We start from the raw sequence: 18,869 nt of genomic DNA on the forward strand, positions 1-18,869 counted from the left end.
CAGGCTTTCTAAAATTGACATGACAAAGGAATTGAAGTAAAGGAAGGATAAAAGCAAAGAAATGAGCATGGATATGAGAAAAGGGCAGATAAATTTTAGTATTTCTTCTACAGCTTCTTCAAAATTCCACACTATTTCCTTTCATTTACTAAAATTCTTTTAAAATAGTATCCAACAGATTAAGTGGAAAACTCTGTGTTAACATCAGGCTTACTTGTCCATTTTTATAGCAGTGATATAGCAACTCTAGCTCTTAGCTATTGCTTTTTCTAAAAGAAAGTACTGAAATTATCACATAGACATACCCTTAATTCAATTGCCTTTCGCCTGTACTCATCAAGCTGTTTTTTAGTAAGTGTTAGACAAGTTGTTGGTGTTTCACTTTCATCACATTTTGCTTCTGCCTCTGGAGAAGGCGATTTCTCGGAGATTATTTTAATTTCCTCCTGTACATAGCAAACAATTAAGCCGTTGTTTGAAATGCATTACATTTTAACAAACAAACAAACATGAAACAACTCCTAAAATAACAGGAAAGGTTGACTATATATGCAAGCTCCATCTTTGACCACTATGGCACAGTAGTCCAAATTCAGAGATTGCTGCCAACACCTCAAGATGGCATTCTACAAAACATTTGGCAATGCCAAGAGCCAGGGCTGGTGGTATAAATGTGGGACTGCTCATATTAATAGTGACTGTTTCTATGTGGATTGCCTATTATTAAATTTGCTCTATCTTTTGTGATATACTGAATAAGTTCAAACCTTTATGCAAATCTATGGTGCAGTTGACAAATTAAGGAACTCTTAAATACATTTATTAATCATTTAACATATTTCTATATCAATTGATCTCAGGGCAGGGTATAATAATAAAAACATTTTCAACATAAAACTAAACCATGATAATCATCAGCAGGTTAAAGCAAATGAAGTCAGACCCCAAAGCTTAGATCAATGACCAGGCCTTAAACTGGTGCTGAAATGAGGCCAATGTCCACACCAGCCAGGCCTCTGAGGGGAGGGGATTTCATAACCGAGGCACCACAGCCCAGATTTATGCAGTCACTTTTTTCATTTTTTTTTAGCATTTGCTCCCTGATCACCCTGGGCATAACCAAGAAAGGATTTAAAGAATTTCTTCACTTTTCCTCAAATGATCAATATTCCCCAGTACTGTTAGTCCAAAACTTTCTCTGCGCCTGGTTAAAAAAATATCCAGTGACTCTTGGATTAATTCTAGGACAAGTGATATTGCATAGTTGTAAAAGCAGTAGTGCAAGAGATTTATTCCCTTAAAGCAGGCGTGGGCAAACTTTTGTTTCTCGAGAGCCAGATCCTTGTGGATGATCTGTCAGCGGCCACACATTGGCAACTGGTGAGGCCAAAGTCAGCAGTGGGAAGCCCAAAGCAGAAAGGAGGTGGGTCACCGCTTTTCTCTTTCCCTTCTCTCAGCTCCTTTTCTTTCTCTACAAACCCCTTTTTTCTCTCTCTTTCTCTCTCCCTTCCCATCAGGGAAGGGACAGATCACTCTTACCAGAGGTTGAACTGATCACGTGAAGAGGGATTCTGCAATTAGGCTGAGAGCTGGGAATGGAGTTGCTGGAATACTGAATACTGAAACATGCTACACTGAAAACGCTCTGTTGCAGATCCCACTTGTTTAATTTAAATGTCTATATCCTACTTCTCCATAAAAAAAGTGCAGCTAACAATTTCAGTTTGAAATAACGTCATCACATAAACCTACAAAACCGTTTAAAATTTAGTAAAAGCATGCTTTACCGCTGCACGTTCACTCCAAAGAAAATTTGAACATAAAGGGTCTGTTTGATCAGCAAGCAAATGCAGACTCCTTCCAGTGAAATAGAGGTACTTGGCTCTGATATCAGGACAGCCGGTATAAAGACTCTGTAGGCTTGTTAGTTGAGCCTGGGCGTTATGACCAATTGTGTGCCCAAGGGTTATCCATGCCTGTTAGAATCCAGAAAACATAAAATTAAACAAAACAAGTGTTTTAAAACACATTTAAAATGTGCTGTAAAATAGCAATATTATGATGAAAACAAACGATACAATGCTTTAGAAATTGGGTACCGGGTCTTCACTAAAAATCATACAATGAAAGAGCCGCACTTAAACAATTCCTGGATTATGCCAACTACAGACTTGTTGCCATATATTCATTTCGGGCATGGTGCCTGAGTGAGTGGTGGCTGGGCTATTCCAAACACTCTTTGGATGGCACTGATTATCTGGATCCAGATAACTGCATAGCAGAAAAAGAGTGGTTTTAAAAACAACCCAAACACTTGCTTCCAGGTTGGGACAGTTCAGCAGAGCATCCTTCTTCAAACTTTGCTGACCTGCCCCATTCCAGAAATGAGAGTTTCCACGCATTTTGGGTTGCTTTTTGTTAGCTTCCCTTGCACTAATAGTGGATCCTGTTGGCACGTGGGAAGCTTTGATCTAGACCCTGGTTTGGTATTGAAATTGATTTGGTTGCTCTGATGGAGGGGAGAGGGAGAGGGGAGATGAAACCCAATTGATTACCTTGGAGTTCTCAGCAGAGTTTGATACCACCAACCAAGGGATCCTTCCAGATTGGTTGTCCAAGATGGCAATTGGGAACTGTGCTTTGGTAGTTCCATACCTATCTGGATGGTTATTTCCTTCTGGGGAGATGGTGAGACCACTGCCATACTCTGTGGCAGTTATACAACAGTGTTCTGCAAACCTCTATTTTGTCCCCCATGCTGTTTAATATCTGCATAAAACCACTGACTGAGGTCATGCAGAAATTTGGAGTGAGGTGTCATTAGTACACTCTGTTTCCCCTTTTAGTTAAATTCAGGTGAAGCTATGGAAGTACTGAACTACCGTTGAGGATTAGCAGTGAATTCAATGGAGGCCAATAAACTGAAGTTCAGTCCAGACGGCATGGAGGTTCTGTTGGTAGATAGTTTGTTTGATCTGAGAAATGGCATTCAGCCTCTTCCAAATGGGCTTACACCCCACCTAAAGTATCAGGTTTGTAGTCTATGGATGCTTTTTGGTCTTGTCTTTGACTTTTGAGGTCTAAGCACTGGTCATCAGTTGAACTAGTTGTGACACTTCCAGGACAGAGATACTCTGTCCACAGTTATTCATGCTTGGTAATATCCCATCTAGTCTATTGCAGTACATTGTACATGGGTTTACCTTTGAAGACTCATTGTAAATTACAATATGGTGCAAAACATAGCACCTAGATTAGTGATCAAGATCATATGGAGCATGTCTCAACAGTTGAGATATGGAACATATCTTAACTGAGGTAGACTGTGGCATGGGGGTGCTGACGAATGGTTCTGCACCATTTCCAGGTATTCCTTCCCCTCTCCCTCCACCCCATGCAACACAGCATGTTCCACTCAGCAGGGTCCCCCAACCCTCTGTGTAGCATTTGGGTAGAGCTGGCTGAAGTGGCTGCCATGGGAAGGAGGAGTGGGGAACACCATTTCTGCCAGACTTGTTGCATGTGGCTACATCTGAACCCAACCCAGCTTTTTCATAATAAATACTTAAACGTCATCTTGCTTCTGGTTTCCATTACGAAAGTATGCAGAAGGGATTTGCTTACAGAAATAAATCACACATAATCACACACCTGTTCAACAGAAGAAGGGTCAGGTGTAAATCTTACAAATTCCTCAATAATTTGCTCAATTTGTTCCGCTCCAGCTTCTCTCTTTTTTCTCTCAATATTGGTAAGAACAAAAATATCCAGAATGATCTCTATAAGGGTCAACTTCATGCTAGCAAGACTTCTCATCAATGGTGTATTAATATTCCTAGTCTGGAAATTTAAAAAGCATGTAAATAGAAGTAAATAAACTAAAAACAAACCAGATATTTAGCAGATTTATGAGCAATTGTCAACTTTTATGCATTGTTATCATTGACTGTAACTTACATAACTATTCAACTTACCTCATTAACAGGAAGCACATTATTAATATGGCGGAAAAGCTGTTCCATTTGTGATACTGCTTCTTGAGCTAATCTGTATGCATCTAGGTAATGACTCTGCTTGTCTACAGTATATGTTGTATGTTTACCTAACATCCTGTAAGAAAAGCAACACAGAACTTTACACAAAAATGGTATTTAGTAGTACCTGGTGATGTGATGGTCACAAAAGGGGGAAAAAGTGATACTGCTGGAAAATATATTAGCTTGCTTCCCACTACTAGAGGAATCAAAATTACATTTTATAAACATTTAAAGTGTTTCATGAAACGCATTACTCTTATAATAGAGAACAAAATAATTTCAAATATTATAGTAGTTACTACTTTCAGTCCCCTCTAGCACAAGTTTAAATCTATGGTACTGTTTAAACTTGACATTAATAGAAATAGGTTTTTTTAAAAAAATTATCATTGTGAGTTGCCTAAATGTTTCGTTTTTAAAATAAAAAACTGGGATGTAGCAGAGCAAACCTAAGAATGAGATCTGCAAATGGAGATGCCTTATCCCTGATAGGGCAGAAGTGCCCTACTCCTGGTGCCCACCGAAGCAGCCCAATTGTGCCAGTAGAAAGCTACCACTGGCAGTATTCCCACTGGCAATGTTAAGCCAAAGGTCACCAAATAGGCCACTTTGGGGTGGGACAGAATGGACTTTGGTTCCACTGGATCCAAAGCCGCTTTGTTAATCCCAAGGAAGTACCCCACCAAGAATCCCCCCCCACACACATCTACCCCTTAAATTGCTTCTATTGGGGAAAATTTAAAATAAAAGATCTGCCAGGCTGAAAAGCCTGGCAAAAAAACTCCACTCCTTCCACCCTGGCCAATGTGAGCAAGCAGGGCTTTGGATAAGTAGTAGAAATGCCACTAACTTCCTCCCAAAGTTTACTTAGTAATGCACAGTAAGCCTTCTCATTTAAATTAGCATAGCTATCCATGTTAGGAAACAGGAAATTAAGACAAATATAAAAGTGCTGAACAATTCCTTTCAACTTGTGCAATTTATCCATTTTCATCTAATACATTTATTAGAAATATTTCTAATTTTGACAACCTCAATAGTTGTCAGTGCACTTCGGTACCACTATAAAGCTGTAGTGTGGCTCCTGCCTTTTATATACCGCTTTCATAGCGGAATATCCTGCTTGGTGTAGATGAGCCCCATGTTTGATATTGACAGTCAAGTAAGTATTTGAACTGGTATCCAAACATCTGCTCAACTGGTGCAAAAAGTACTTTGGGTTTGTGTTCTTTCAACTGCAAGAATTCTGAAGCCGAATGGAGTTGCAAAAGAAATATAGCATGGGTATCTTCTGTAGAAATTGGGAAAATCGGCTCTGTGAGCACACTAGCCCTTGAGCTAACATCCCTCATTTTAACAGTAATCTGGAAGCAGCCATTCCATCAGGTTGCAGCAGAGGACAGATAGAAAGCAGGACCATTCCATCAACTCAGCTGAAAGACCAGGAACTGTTGGCTCATCCTCTCTTTGAACTCCTTTCCACTCCAGCTGGTTGTTATAAGAACTTTGTGACTAAGAGCTAATGCCTGAGCTTGCTTTCCCCCCCCACCTTCCCTTCTCTTTTCATTTTGCATTATATCTTTTAGATGGTAAGCTTGAGGGTAGGGATTGATCTCCGTAAGACTATTCAGCTGAACTGTGGGATAAAAATGCTTCCAATAAGATAAAATAAATAAAGTGGTACTTTGGATCCTGGCCTATTTGTATTGAAATAACTTTCAAAAAATATTGTTCACTTACTTGTGAATATCTGCACGTGCCATCAAAGCCTCAGCACAACGATCTTTATAGCCATAAAAAAGGAAGTCCTTCTCTATGTGAATTAGTCTATCATATGGCTCCAGCAACAGTCTTTCTAACTCAGTAAAATGATGACAAGTATTGGTGAAATTTTTAGCTAAATCAATCTGAATGTAAGCTTTCCTGCACAGAAGAATATATTAATAGCACTGGGGAAAAACTTTGAACAATGTATCAAATATCTGATCAAGTTTGCTGTATTACTATATTTTCTCTCTTTAGATATTCTAAAGAAAAATGGCTTGGGACCACAATACCTGATGGAACGCCTCTCCCGACATGAACCTACCCGTACACTGCGCTCAACATCTAAGATCCTCCTCCGAGGGAAGCTCGGAGGGTGGCAACAAGGGAGAGGGCCTTTTCAGTGGTTGCCCCCCAACTGTGGAATGATCTCCCCGATGAGGCTCGCCTGGCACCAAACATTGTTATCTTTTCGGCGCCAGGTCAAGACTTTTCTCTTCTCCCAGGCATTTTAACAGCATTCAACAACATTAAGTTTGTTTTTAATGGACCCCAGAATTGTTGTTTTTAAATGGATACTGTTGTTTTTATACTGTTTTTTATGTTTTTGATGGTTTTTAAATTTTGTATACTTTTAATGTTTACCATTTTTAATTGTAAACCGCCCAGAGAGCTTCGGCTGTGGGGCGGTATAGAAATGTAATAAAATAAATAAATAAATAAATATTCTAAGACTAATATGAAACTAATGGAAAAGAAAACTCAAATTTCATACTTGTCTATGCTTTTAAAAGAAGCACAAGGAAAACTTTGTGACAGTTTACAGAATTGCAACACAGTTAGTTGTAATTGTTATAACAAAAACAAACTCTAAAAGCTACAATCATGTTTTAATATGTACATAAAACTGATTAATTACCTGGCTTCAAGACATGCAATTATAACAACCAATTCAGATTCACTGTTAGATCTTTCCACCAATAAAGGTCTCAAGACATTTACGGTTTTTTGCAGAAAATGGCAAGCCTGCAACTGTGAGAAAACAGAACTATTCAAAACATTTTAGTCCTAATATTAAATTCTATTTCAGAGCAAAACCAAATAATGAAAACACAAGCTGTATTTTACTAAAGGTCACATTATTCCCCACTCCAGAGACAGGTAAACCTTCATTAAATGCAACTGCATAAGGAGGCTACTATGACCTCTACAATGAAAAAATGAATGTTATGATGGTTGGAGCCGCCCCCCCGCCCCCCCCCCCGGAAAACACGAGTCTTAAATCTTAAAAACGGTGCACAATAGACCTTGTTGACTTAATATTTTTTTCTTTATCTCAGAATCTGAATAGTTTTATTGCAGTCTATATATGCACACTATTCCAAATGTTTTTAAGCTGCTACAACTGAAAAAAAAAAAACTCATATCAAATATAGGCCTCATCTACACCTAGAGGACTTCTAGGACTGGGGTGGGGGAGAATCCTGGGCTTACCTGCTTCCAGGATCGTCCCCCTGCATCTAAACGCTAGACGTTCCGGCGTGGCGTTCTTTTAAAAAAAGAAGAGATGTTGCGCAATTGCACAGCAGGCATGATCCTGAGCCAAAAATATTTTTTTAAAAAAGTCAAGAAACTCAGCACTGAGACTACCAAGAGCCATCCCAGGGATGGCGAAAATTCTGCCCCCCTGATGGGCATGGAGCTCCTCTGCACAGCTCTGTGCCTGTTTAAAGAGCCCCACTACTTGCAAGGAGGACCTGGGAGCGCTTACCACACCGCCCACGGTCCTCGGGGTTGTCCCGGGACTGCAGAAAAAAATGAGGAAAACCGCAGTCCTGGTTATCCCAGGATAACTGTGAGGTTGTCCCCGGTTAACCCTGGGATCCCCTGTGCATCATTTGGACGCACAGGGACGACCTCAAGCTGACTCCGGGATAACGGGCAGTTGTAGATTAGGCCACAGTTTCACAAACGATAGGAGAAAACTGTTATATGTGGAGAGCATATATACAGATAGCCAGATAAAAAGGGTGACTATTCTACCTCTTTAAATGAAACTATATAATCCATATTTATCCTACATTCTTTAGATATTTCTGTGAAGTAAATATCCAGAGTACTTTCTTACCATTTTTTCATTTTCTTCCCTGTCTTGCCCTAAAATGGCATCCGTGACACACAAAGTGCTAATGTGCCAAAAGTGCTCATTGCCTCCTATCAGTTGTGCCTGTTCAAGAAGTGCTTTAGCTTGTCTGTGTTTTTTTTCCAAGTTAGCTAGTATGGCTAGAAGGTAAAGGCACCGTGATACAGCAGATGGGGCACATGGGTCATCCATTTCCTAAAAAAAGGAAATTTCAAATAAAACCAAAAGTATTGCTCTAATATTTAAGCAGTAACATCTAAACGTGTTGTTGTTGTTGTTATTATTTACATTTGTATACCGCCCCATAGCCAAGGCTCTCTGGGCGGTTTACATAGGATATGTAAATTCTATGATCAAAGCCATCCCAATATTACATATCTAGGCAGGTAGCCATGTTGAGTTGTCTTGTCACCTGAACCTTGAGTGCTTTCTGTAGAGTGGCTTACTTTTGGGGAACAAGCCAGGCCAAGAACCCACGGCTTGTTGTAGGGTTATTCTTGCCCACGATTGGTTGTCGGGACATCTGAACCCAGGAGACTGATTTTATCATGGGTTGTGGCAATTGGCTACAGAGCTGCTTGGCAAGAGAAGCAAAAAAGTCTGTGCTGCTCACTTTTCATGATCTCACTAGTGACTTTTCTTCCACTGATGCTAAAATGGCACTTTAGAAGGACAATCCCTCATTCCCCAGCATTTTTTAAATATTTCAAAAATACACAATTGAGGTCGTAATTTTTTTTTAATGTAATATATTTGTGGTCTTGCGCAATTTGTGCTCTCATGGCTATCAGACATGGTAGTCCTGCCTGGTCTAGTTCCTTGTCTGTTACAGCTCTCAAAGGGAGAGGCTAAGGGGAGTAGGCAACATACAAGGAAACTGACAAGACAAGGCTGCATATTGGCTAATTTGCATACAGTTGCAAAGGACTGGAGGAGAAGTAATACTAAAGGAAAGGAGGGACCCAGTGCTGCAATTGAGAAGCACCAAAAACGAGGGAAAACAACCAAGGGAGCAAGTTCACCGAAAAGACAACATTTCCCCCCTTGGCGATGTGATCCTGTTGCTTTTAAGTGTTAGACTGACACTTCTCAGTGTCCCTCACCTCTTCAACACTTCCCTGACTCTCCAGCTGCTCTGAAAAGGGGAGATATTAACTGCCTCCCCCACTTCTCCCTCTCCCTTTCCATGACTCTTTTCCGGAACACTTACTGAGAAAATACCACAAAGAACTGTGAACCCAATTGCGCATTTTAAGGCAACAGAAAGAAAAAGGCGCTGAATGTGTTTGTCTGTCTTATATCCCGTCTTTCCACCAAAAGGTAGCACTCAAGGAGCAGGATCCAACAGAAGCCTTTTACATGCGGCCAGTTCCATCAGTCCTGGTGCGCATGCAGCCCCTACAATTGGCATCCACGATGTAGTGCAGAAACATTCATTTCTGCAAGAGGCAAGTTGCATCACTTCCAGAAACAATCATTTCTGCTCATTCGGGGGCTTGCCCCCAGACGTGCTACATCACTACTGACAGCAGTAGGGGCTGGGCATACACCAGGATTATTATTATTATTTATTTATATAGCACCATCAATGTACATGGTGCTGTACAGATAACACAGTAAATAGCAAGACCCTGCCGCATAGGCTTACAATCTAATAAAGTTGTAGTAAACAATAAAGAGGGAAGGAGAATGCAAACAGGCACAGGGAAGTGTAAACAGGCACCGGGTAGGGTGAAGCTAACAGTATGGAATTAGAACAAACTCAATATTTAAAAGCTATAGGGAAAAGAAAAGTTTTTAGCTGAGTTTTAAAAGCTGTGATTGAGTTTGTAGTTCTCAAGTGTTCTGGAAGAGCGTTCCAGGCGTAAGGGGCAGCAGAAGAAAAAGGACGAAGCCGAGTAAGGGAAGTGGAGGTCCTGGGGCAGGCGAGAAGCATGGCATCAGAGGAGCGGAGAGCACAAGCGGGGCAATAGTGTGAGATGAGAGAGGAGAGATAGGCAGGAGCTAGACCGTGAAGAGCTTTGAAGGTCAGCAGGAGAAGTTTATATTGGATTCTGGAGTGAATTGGAAGCCAATGAAGAGATTTCAGAAGTGGAGTGACATGGTCAGAGCGGCGGGCCAAGAAGATGCTCTTAGCGGCAGAGTGGTGGACAGAGACCAGCGGACTGATGTGAGACGAAGGAAGGCCAGAGAGAAGAAGGTTGCAGTAGTCCAACCGAGAGATAACCAGTGCGTGAACGAGAGTCTTGGCAGAAGAGACAGACAAAAATGGTTGAATCCTGGCAATATTATACAGGAAGAAGCGACAGGATTTAGCTACTGCCTCGATATGAGGAGTAAAGGAGAGCGAGGAATCAAATATAAAGCCAAGACTACGAGCTTCCTTGACCGGAGTAAGCGTGACATCGTTGACAGTAAGAGAGAATGAGAGGTGAGGAGAAGGTTTAGGAGGAAAAACAAGCAGTTCAGTTTTTGCCATATTAAGTTTCAAACGATGATGAAGCAGCCAGGCTGAGATATCTGAAAGACATGCCACAGAAGGCCCCCATTCAATCCTGCCCAAGGTATATCTCTCTACGTTTGCAATCTATACAGTGACTTGAGAGTAAATCTCGTTGAACTCAAGGGGGCCTACTTCTGAGTGATTTGTATAGGGTTGCTCTGTATGCTGAATATATAAAAAATGTAATTTGAATACATTACTCAAAACAGGAAAACTTGAGAGCTGGGAGGGAACACTGAGGGCCACTTATAACTATGCCATTGCCTGAGAGGCAGTGGTACACCTACTGTGGCATAATGTGGCACAGTTCCCCCCCCCTTTTGTGGGGCCTGTGTACATGAGCAGAGGCTGCCTTCTCTACACAAAAAGACTGGGAAAAGAATCATGTCCTTTTTGGGGAGGACAGTTTTGAATGAGTTACCTGAGTTGCTCGATGTGCTTCTGAAAGTAGTAGTCTTGCTGGCTGATATAAACACAGTTGGATTAGGACTTCAGCTTTGTCGATCCACAAGTAGGGGAAAGAAAGACCGCATAAATCCTTTTCAGTAGTGACATTTAGTTCCAAAATCTGGAAAAGAATTTATCCTAGAAATTATGTTTCCTTTTTAAAAAACCCACACACCAATAATTACGTTTTGTGTGCATTGCAAAGACTGTTAATTAGAATGTCAAGACTCCCAAATTCTAAAATCTAGAAGACAGGACCAAGAGGTGCATGGAAGCCACAGCTAGTTTACTGCTCGTCACTCATTTAATTTACTTTTCTTCTAAGAGCTATAAAGAGTTTAAGGCAACAAAGGTATTGAAATGCTTTGTTATTATTGTATGCATATATGCAAAGTTAATGTAAATTACCTTATCTTTTGCAATCAACAATGTTTTACTCTGATCCACATTGCCTTGCTTTGTAGAGTCAAATAATTTATTTTCCTTCTGATTATCCCGTATGGCATTCTCATTTTTAAATGCAATTTCTTGCCTAAACCTGAAGGAAGGCAGGGGTGGGAGAGGAAACATTAAAGTAAGGGGTTAACATACACAATGCTATGCCACTCACTTTGTGAATGCGCATGGAAGGTATCAGTTATGCCAGCAGTCTAAGATGATGGTGCTGTTACAGCAAACAACGGTTACTTTTACTTCATAGTGCACTATAAAGCTTATCACCAGAATCCTGCTTGGGAATGGACAGGAAACCACAGGCATCATGGGGTCCTGCACTTATATCCAAAAGGGGAGCTGCAACAGTTTGAGCTGTATCCACGAAGCCATCTCAAAAAGGTTAGAATTCTCCTGCTCAGGAGGGGGAGTGGTGAGCTGGAGTCACACATATGTTGCTCACCTTCCCTGCCAAACAGCTGATTGGTGGGATTTTAATCTTTTTGAAAGGGCTGCATGCGAACGGTACCGGCTGCCCCATGGTTACTGCTTTGGATTGGGGCATAGAATTATTAGCTAGGTGTGCACACCTCATACAGAATCATGTTCTTTGCTGCAAAATATCATACCTTCCTTGTTCCATTTCATTAATGTATCTTTCACCGACTGCCTTCTCATGATAAGAAGATGCTTGACACAACTTTAAGTCTAAGCATACTCTGGAGAGTCTGTGAAAACAAATGGTACAAACCGTCTTTGTTACTGTGAATACAAGCACATTCATGAGAAAAGGTACCTTTGTTCAGTCAAGACTGCCCCAAGCCCATTCGATAGTAGACTGGATTTCATGAAGGCTGCATTCTGGAAGTATATGAAAACAATGATGCCTCCCTTGGAAACTTTTTAAAACCTGTTAGGAATGGAAACTGTAAATTTATTTAGAGAAGCCTTAACTAGGAGCAGCTTGCTATATGTAGAATTGCATTCTGCATTAAAACAAGGTGCCTGCTCTCCACATCGCTGCCAAACAAGTGACATTTTTCCTTGCCACTGCTGCACACCACTGAAATTCAGTGGCACAGGGGCAGCAGGGCCCACAGAAAAGTACAGGGGTGCACATTAAGCATAAGGCTAGAACTACATGTGCAGTGGCCACGGCATGTTTGAGGAGCCTGGCTGTCGGTTCCCCAAGACAACCTGTGGTAGCAGTGGGTCACATTGGAAGGGGAGAAACAGTGGGCAGAAAGAAGGAGTTTTAATTCTTTTCTCATCTGCAGTTTTTCCTCTATAGCCCTCCTGCCCCACTCATTACCACTGGGATTTCCAGATACATTTTCCACATCAAGTGGTGAAACGAAACAAGGCAGGGGGAGAGTTAAGCAGCCTCCAATTGCTCAATGCTTCTCTCCCTACAAATCAAACTTCCTTCCATCACTCATTTGCTTCAAAGCAGCAAGGGCCGGGCTGACATAAGTGGTTTGTATTACTCAATAGAAACTAATCTCCATTAAAGAACCTCAAATATCACTTGTTCTCCAATAGTGGTTAATCAATGCAATACTATGTGCATCTACTGAGCAGTAATGCCCCATTGAGTTCAATGGGACTTACTCTTAGATAAGTTTGTATAGGATTCCACAAACTGATACTATTAGCTTATGCACGTAGAGCTTTTGTGTTTTTAAATGCCAAATGCATGTGTGAAATATGACAGCACTTGGAATCTTAAAATACTGCTACGTAGGCCATGTTAAAATGTGAAAACTAGAAGTGCCTTATATTTAGTTCAGCCAATTCAAGAAAAAACTGAAAGTTCAAACTATCTGGATTTGTAAAACATTTAAATTTCTTGATGCTCAAACAATTGCAAATAGAAAATATTTGCAGTGCTGTTCAATATGTTTTTATTGAGGCTTAATCCCAGGTACGTGTTCACAGGATTGCATCCTTAGATGCATACCAGGCTGCTGTTTAGAGAGGGCATGACAGGATCCTGACTTTCTCTATGTTTCACACTCAAGAGCACCTATACCTTGGGCTGGCTCATCGTTTCTACAGAGTAGCAATTATTCTAAACCATCGAATTGTGCTTATTTACTAAGTATGCATAAAGAAATCCTTCAGCTTAAAACAACCAAACAAAAGGAAAGGGATGGCTGATCTTCATTGATCCAGCCCGTCCAGTGTGTGAGTATTTTTATTTATTTATTTAAGGATTTTTATGCCGCCATTCAGCCAAAAAAGGCTCTCATGGCGGCTTACAAAAGTATTTCTTGACAGTCCCTGCCCACAGGCTTATAATCTAAAAGACATGACACAAAAGGAAAGGGGACTGGGAGGGAGGAGGAGGAGGGGGGGAAAGGAAAGCAAATTCAGGCACTACAATCTTAGTTGGAAAGTTCAGCAGTTACAGTTGGTAGGAGGAGGGAGGGGGCTCTCAGCTGGAGCTGGACCCAGGCACGATGGAGAGGTGCCTGGCTGCTGCTTCCTCCCTCACTGGTGGCCTCTCCAGAGACAGTTGGTAGCAGGAGGGAGGGGGCTCTCAGCTGGAGCTGGACCCAGGCACGATGGAGAGGTGCCTGGCTGCTGCTTCCTCCCTCGCTGGTGGCCTCTGCAGAGACAGTTCACAGCAGGAGGGAGGGGTGCTCTCAGCTGGAGCTGGACCCAGGCACGGTGGAGAGGTGCCTGGCTGCTGCTTCCTCCCTCGCTGGTGGCCTCTGCAGAGACAGTTCACAGCAGGAGGGAGGGGTGCTCTCAGCTGGAGCTGGACCCAGGCACGGTGGAGAGGTGCCTGGCTGCTGCTTCCTCCCTCGCTGGTGGCCTCTGCAGAGTAGACCACACTTCCACTCATGCAGGAGGGAGGGGAAATTATTTCTCTTATTGGCAACCCCTTGAATCTTGTGGGAATACTCTAGTTACATAAAATCATAATCTGTGGAAGGTGCTTTAACACATTGTATAAAAGGGGATGAGGTTATACAATACAACCAAGATCAAAGATAAATTTATTTAGGACAGAAAAGAAAACTGAAATGTTTCGCAATGACTTTAAAGTTCTGAATACAAACCGAAGACGGTAGAGGTCTGACAGACTTTTGCTTTCCACGAAATCATGAGCAATGACCTCAGCCAGATGAAGAACCGGAAGGGTCATGTGAGTACACAAAATTGCCTGTAGCTCCTTCACTAAAAGGTCTATGTAATATAAGGTCCGCGTCTAAAAATTAAGAGAACAGATGGTGGACAACTTGTCAATTCTTCATTATCAACTCTCTGAGGAAGGGCCCCAAAGTAATATTCTCGAGTGGTATACAAAGCAATTCTATGCAATGTCTACTTTGTTCATAATGATCCATAATTTGAGCCAGCGAATAAATCCTCTTTGCTGCCAGCCGTACAACATTTTGAACATGCTTGCAATTCTCAAAAATAGATGAGTATTGTGCTGAAAATGAACAGGACAAGCTAGCAGCAAGCAGCAGCTGGAAGACAAGGAAGATGAGATGGTGGTCATCACACCCCTTCTATTCTCTGTTGCTGCTGATGCCTCCTAGTGAAAATGACAGGGCTAGGACTAGCCACAAGACCACCTGCAGGTTGGGTGAGGGAAGCTCTGACCCAAAGAAGATGAAATACCGATGAGACGGCTATTGGCCTGTCAGAAGTCACCTTTGTCCTACCACAACTCCATAAATGCCAGCAGAAGCAGCAATCAGCAGCCAGGAGATCAAACAGGAGCAGGAAACAATGAGTAATAGGGCCTTTTCAGTAGTGGCACCTATCTTGTGGGGTATCCTAGTAAGTGAGGTCTATTAGACGCAACAATTCATTGTTTCAGGCAGTTGTTCAAAACATGGCTATTTACAGAGGCTTTTGGTTCAGTTTTGTCTGGGTTTATATCATTAAGGCTGCGACTTTTATGATGACTCTTCTTAGGGATTATATTGTTTCTCTTAGGCTTTTATGTTAATACTGCTTTGTTTTTATTGCTGTTTTAGGAGCAACTGTTAAAAACAACAACATTCACATTTTAAAAATGGCTGTATTAAAAAGTCAGATACAAAGCCAAATGCCATCTTAACTGTAAATTCTGTTTTATAATACAGATATATGGGATATTTGTATAAGATAGAATTCCATATGTATAGACACTGCCCCTGTCTCTTCTTTGGCTGTATACAAAATAAATGTAACTGAGCTGTAGGATTCCTGTGCAAGTGCACTCATCGCCGTTTGGTCATATGAAGAATCTCCTCTCCAGAATCAGGTTCAGGGGAAACTAGTTCTGCCTATTTACAGCAGAAGCTGGCTGCACACAGAGCAGAACAGGTTTTTGCACCTGTGATTACAACAACCGTATGGAAAGGAGGAGAGGGCTCCTGTGTCTTTAACAGTTGCATAGAAAAGAGAATTTCAGCAGGTGTCATTTGTATGCATTCAACACCTGGTGAAATTCCCTCTTCATCGCAACAGTTAAAGCTGCAGGAGCTCTGTCCTCTTTTGCATCTGGTCAATAGGGCAGGGTTCCTGCAGCTTTAACTGTTGTGATGAAGAGGGTATTTCACCAGGTGTTGAATGTATACAAATGTCACCTGCTGAAAGTCCCTTTTCTATTCAACTGTTAAAGATACAGGAGCCCGTCCTCCTTTTCATATGGTCACCCTACCTGTGATGCTATAAGCCATGTCCCCAACTTAATCCAGACAAGACAGAGGTGCGTCTGAACAACAGAAAGGCGGATAAATTGGGTTTTAGCCTATTTTGGTTGGGGATTCACTCCCCTTCAAAAATCAGGTTTGTAACTTGGCGGTACTCCTGGATCCACTCCTAGACCTGGATATTGTTGCTTTTGGTGATGGCAAAACTGGTGCAGCCACTGAGAAGGCCCTTTCTCTAATTCTTGCCAAATACACATCAGATGCTGAGAGGACAGAGAGAACATCCTATCTGGGCAGGCTGATGCAGGAGAAGATGGCCCTCCAGGAAGCCTGGCCCCAAGATATTTAGGATTTTATTGAATTGTTCCCAGAAACTGATGAACATACATTCTATTGTAACATAGGAGTCAAGTGCTCCCTATGAGGAGCCAGGCTGCAGCATTGTAAACCATCTGAAGTTCCTAATAGGCAGCGTTACATAAAGTGTGATGCAATCACCCAAATGGCAAGTGACTAAAGCATGCATCACCATATCCATAAGTGACAGGCCACATCTAGAAACTAGCATGGATCGCAGAATCACTCAGCAGCTCTTTCAAATTCCAAGCATTCCAAGTACAAAGCTCCTGCATGCCAATTGAGGAGGAAGTATCTAAGCAGGGCAAGACACAGACATAAGGCCAGTGAGGTGTAGTGGTTAAAGTGTTGGACCGGGAGTCAGGAGATCCAGGTTCTAGTCCCCACTCGGCCATGGAAACCCACTGGCTGACTTTGGGCCAGTCACAGACTCTCAGCCCAGCCTACCTCACAGGGTTGTTGTTGTGAGAATAAAATGGATAGGACGGGGAGGATTATGTATGCCTTGGGTTCCTTGGAGGAAAAAAAAGCCTTGGGTTCCCTGGAGGAAAAAAAGTGGGATATAAATGTAACAAATAAATAAATAAGCCCTTGCAGGACAGAAGAAAGGAGGCCTGAATCACTCAGCAGCTTCCTAAACACCAAGACAGGAAGGCTTTTTCAGTGCTAAGCACAGGAGAGCTGCTGATCGGAGATAAGGACTTCTCCTTCTGTGGCAGAGGGTCTGGGGCCGGGGGAAGACACGGTCAGGCCAAATGGGGGAGTTCTGCAGGTCGGAGATTCCCCACCCCTGCTTTACAGGTACATTTGTATGTACCCTCAGTGTCGCCCATTCTAAAGTTACAGGAGAAATATGACAGTGGACTCTTAGAATGAGGTGCAGTGGGTGATCTCAAAACTGGGGATACTGACTTAGTTCTCCCAAGACGGACTCAGAATCACACTTCGGAGGCCCAAGAAGTCCATTGCAAAAGACGAGTTGTACAAGCATTCCTGGCTTCTCCTCACCCATCTGCACCACCTTCCCCCATCCCCAAAAGTCTTGTGTCAGTTACATTTCACAAAGACATTTGTACCCTTCAAATACACGTCCCCCTTCCCTCCCTTTTCTTATCTTTAATCAATGGTAGCACAAGGGCAGCACCAAAGGCAAGAAAGAGGTTTCCTTCTACTTCTCTGTTGCCTTGGCTCATAAAAATGCCGTGGCACTGGGCTTGGGAGAACTTTAGTCCTTTCAAGAGGTCCCGTTATTACAGCATGACCTGACTAACAATGTGCTCAGGCTCAATAAGGCAATTGTCCCTTCTTAAGCCCATTTCAAAATATTACTCACAGGTGCTACAATGGTTTCCCTGTTCATAGCGCAGCCACTCGAGTCCTGTTTAAAGGCATCTCTTATTTCATCAGGACATTCATAGCTAGCCCAATCCTCCAAATTTGCAGGTAAGGCTTCAATTGGTCCTTTCCGCTTAGGCTTCTCCTTAGTGACTGACTGTACCTGAAAATAAGATTCTCATTTTAAGAAAGTTTATTTTTCACTAGGATTAAAGAAATCAGAACATGGTATTAAAAGAACACATACCCGCTTGATTTCCTTTGACGATTTATCTTTTTTAGGAGGGGTTGTTGGTGAATTACCAGCAGGCTTTAGGAAAAAGAAAAGGGAAAACAAACTACTGGAATGTTTCTATTGTACAGTAGAATGACCATATTAATTCACCATTCTATATTATACATCTATATATACATCTACATCCGAAATGATGTATCTCCCCATTGGACTTGGGGAGATCAAGGGGAGATCCACACTCAGCTGACATTGGCACTTCTGGATTGTACACACCAACTGCCAAGGAGGTATTATGGGAAAGTGAAAACAAATCCTGTCACCATCAGTTTGGATCCAGATTTAATCATACCTAGAATAGAACCATTGAAATCTAAACTAAATCCCATTAATATCCATGGGACACGTCTCTAAGTATGACTAAACCTGGGCCCAAGTCAGCGTGTGCAGCAGATGCCACTTAGCTTAGAGCACTTCTGAAAACATTACATACAATCTTAACCATGCTTACTTGAAGTAAGGCCATGGCTAGACCAGGCGATATCCCGGTGATCGCCCTGGGATCATCCCTGTGCATCCACATGATGCACAGGGCATCCCGGGAGCAGGGAGGGATGATCTCTCCCTTGGCCCGGGATATCGCCCTACCCTTTTAGTCCACTTTTTCCATGGTCTCGGGATGATCCCAAGACCACGGAACGTTGTGGGTTGTCCCGGCTCCTCACAAGTAACCGCAAGGAGCCGGGACCCAGGCACAGAGCTCCATCAGAGGTGGGGTGGGGGGAGCGTTTTTTTTTTAAAAAAAACCTAACCTTTTGTGCACAAGTGCTCATGTGCTCTTCTTCGATTGAAAAAAATGGTGGGCGCGACGTCCTCTTCCTCCTTGTTAGATGAGGGCGCCGATCTCACGATCATAAAATTGCGAGATCGTCGCCCTCCAACCCCCTCGTCTAGCCATGGC

At 42.2% G+C, this 18,869-nt stretch overlaps 1 protein-coding gene across 1 annotated transcript in view; it reads right to left on the reverse strand.

The window, feature by feature from the left end:
* CFAP46 (cilia and flagella associated protein 46) overlaps positions 1 to 18,869 on the reverse strand; it is a 100,586-nt gene that overhangs the window by 28,476 nt on the left and 53,241 nt on the right. The window contains 12 exon segments of the mRNA XM_063132844.1: positions 306 to 446; positions 1,788 to 1,976; positions 3,652 to 3,840; positions 3,975 to 4,110; positions 5,778 to 5,960; positions 6,721 to 6,827; positions 7,930 to 8,139; positions 10,869 to 11,015; positions 11,303 to 11,432; positions 11,956 to 12,054; positions 14,395 to 14,543; positions 17,675 to 17,986. Of these exon segments, the coding sequence (XP_062988914.1) occupies positions 306 to 446; positions 1,788 to 1,976; positions 3,652 to 3,840; positions 3,975 to 4,110; positions 5,778 to 5,960; positions 6,721 to 6,827; positions 7,930 to 8,139; positions 10,869 to 11,015; positions 11,303 to 11,432; positions 11,956 to 12,054; positions 14,395 to 14,543; positions 17,675 to 17,986 (1,992 nt within the window).

This window comes from Elgaria multicarinata, chromosome 8, assembly GCF_023053635.1.
Source record: "Elgaria multicarinata webbii isolate HBS135686 ecotype San Diego chromosome 8, rElgMul1.1.pri, whole genome shotgun sequence".
Classification (NCBI taxonomy): Eukaryota; Metazoa; Chordata; class Lepidosauria; order Squamata; family Anguidae; genus Elgaria; species Elgaria multicarinata.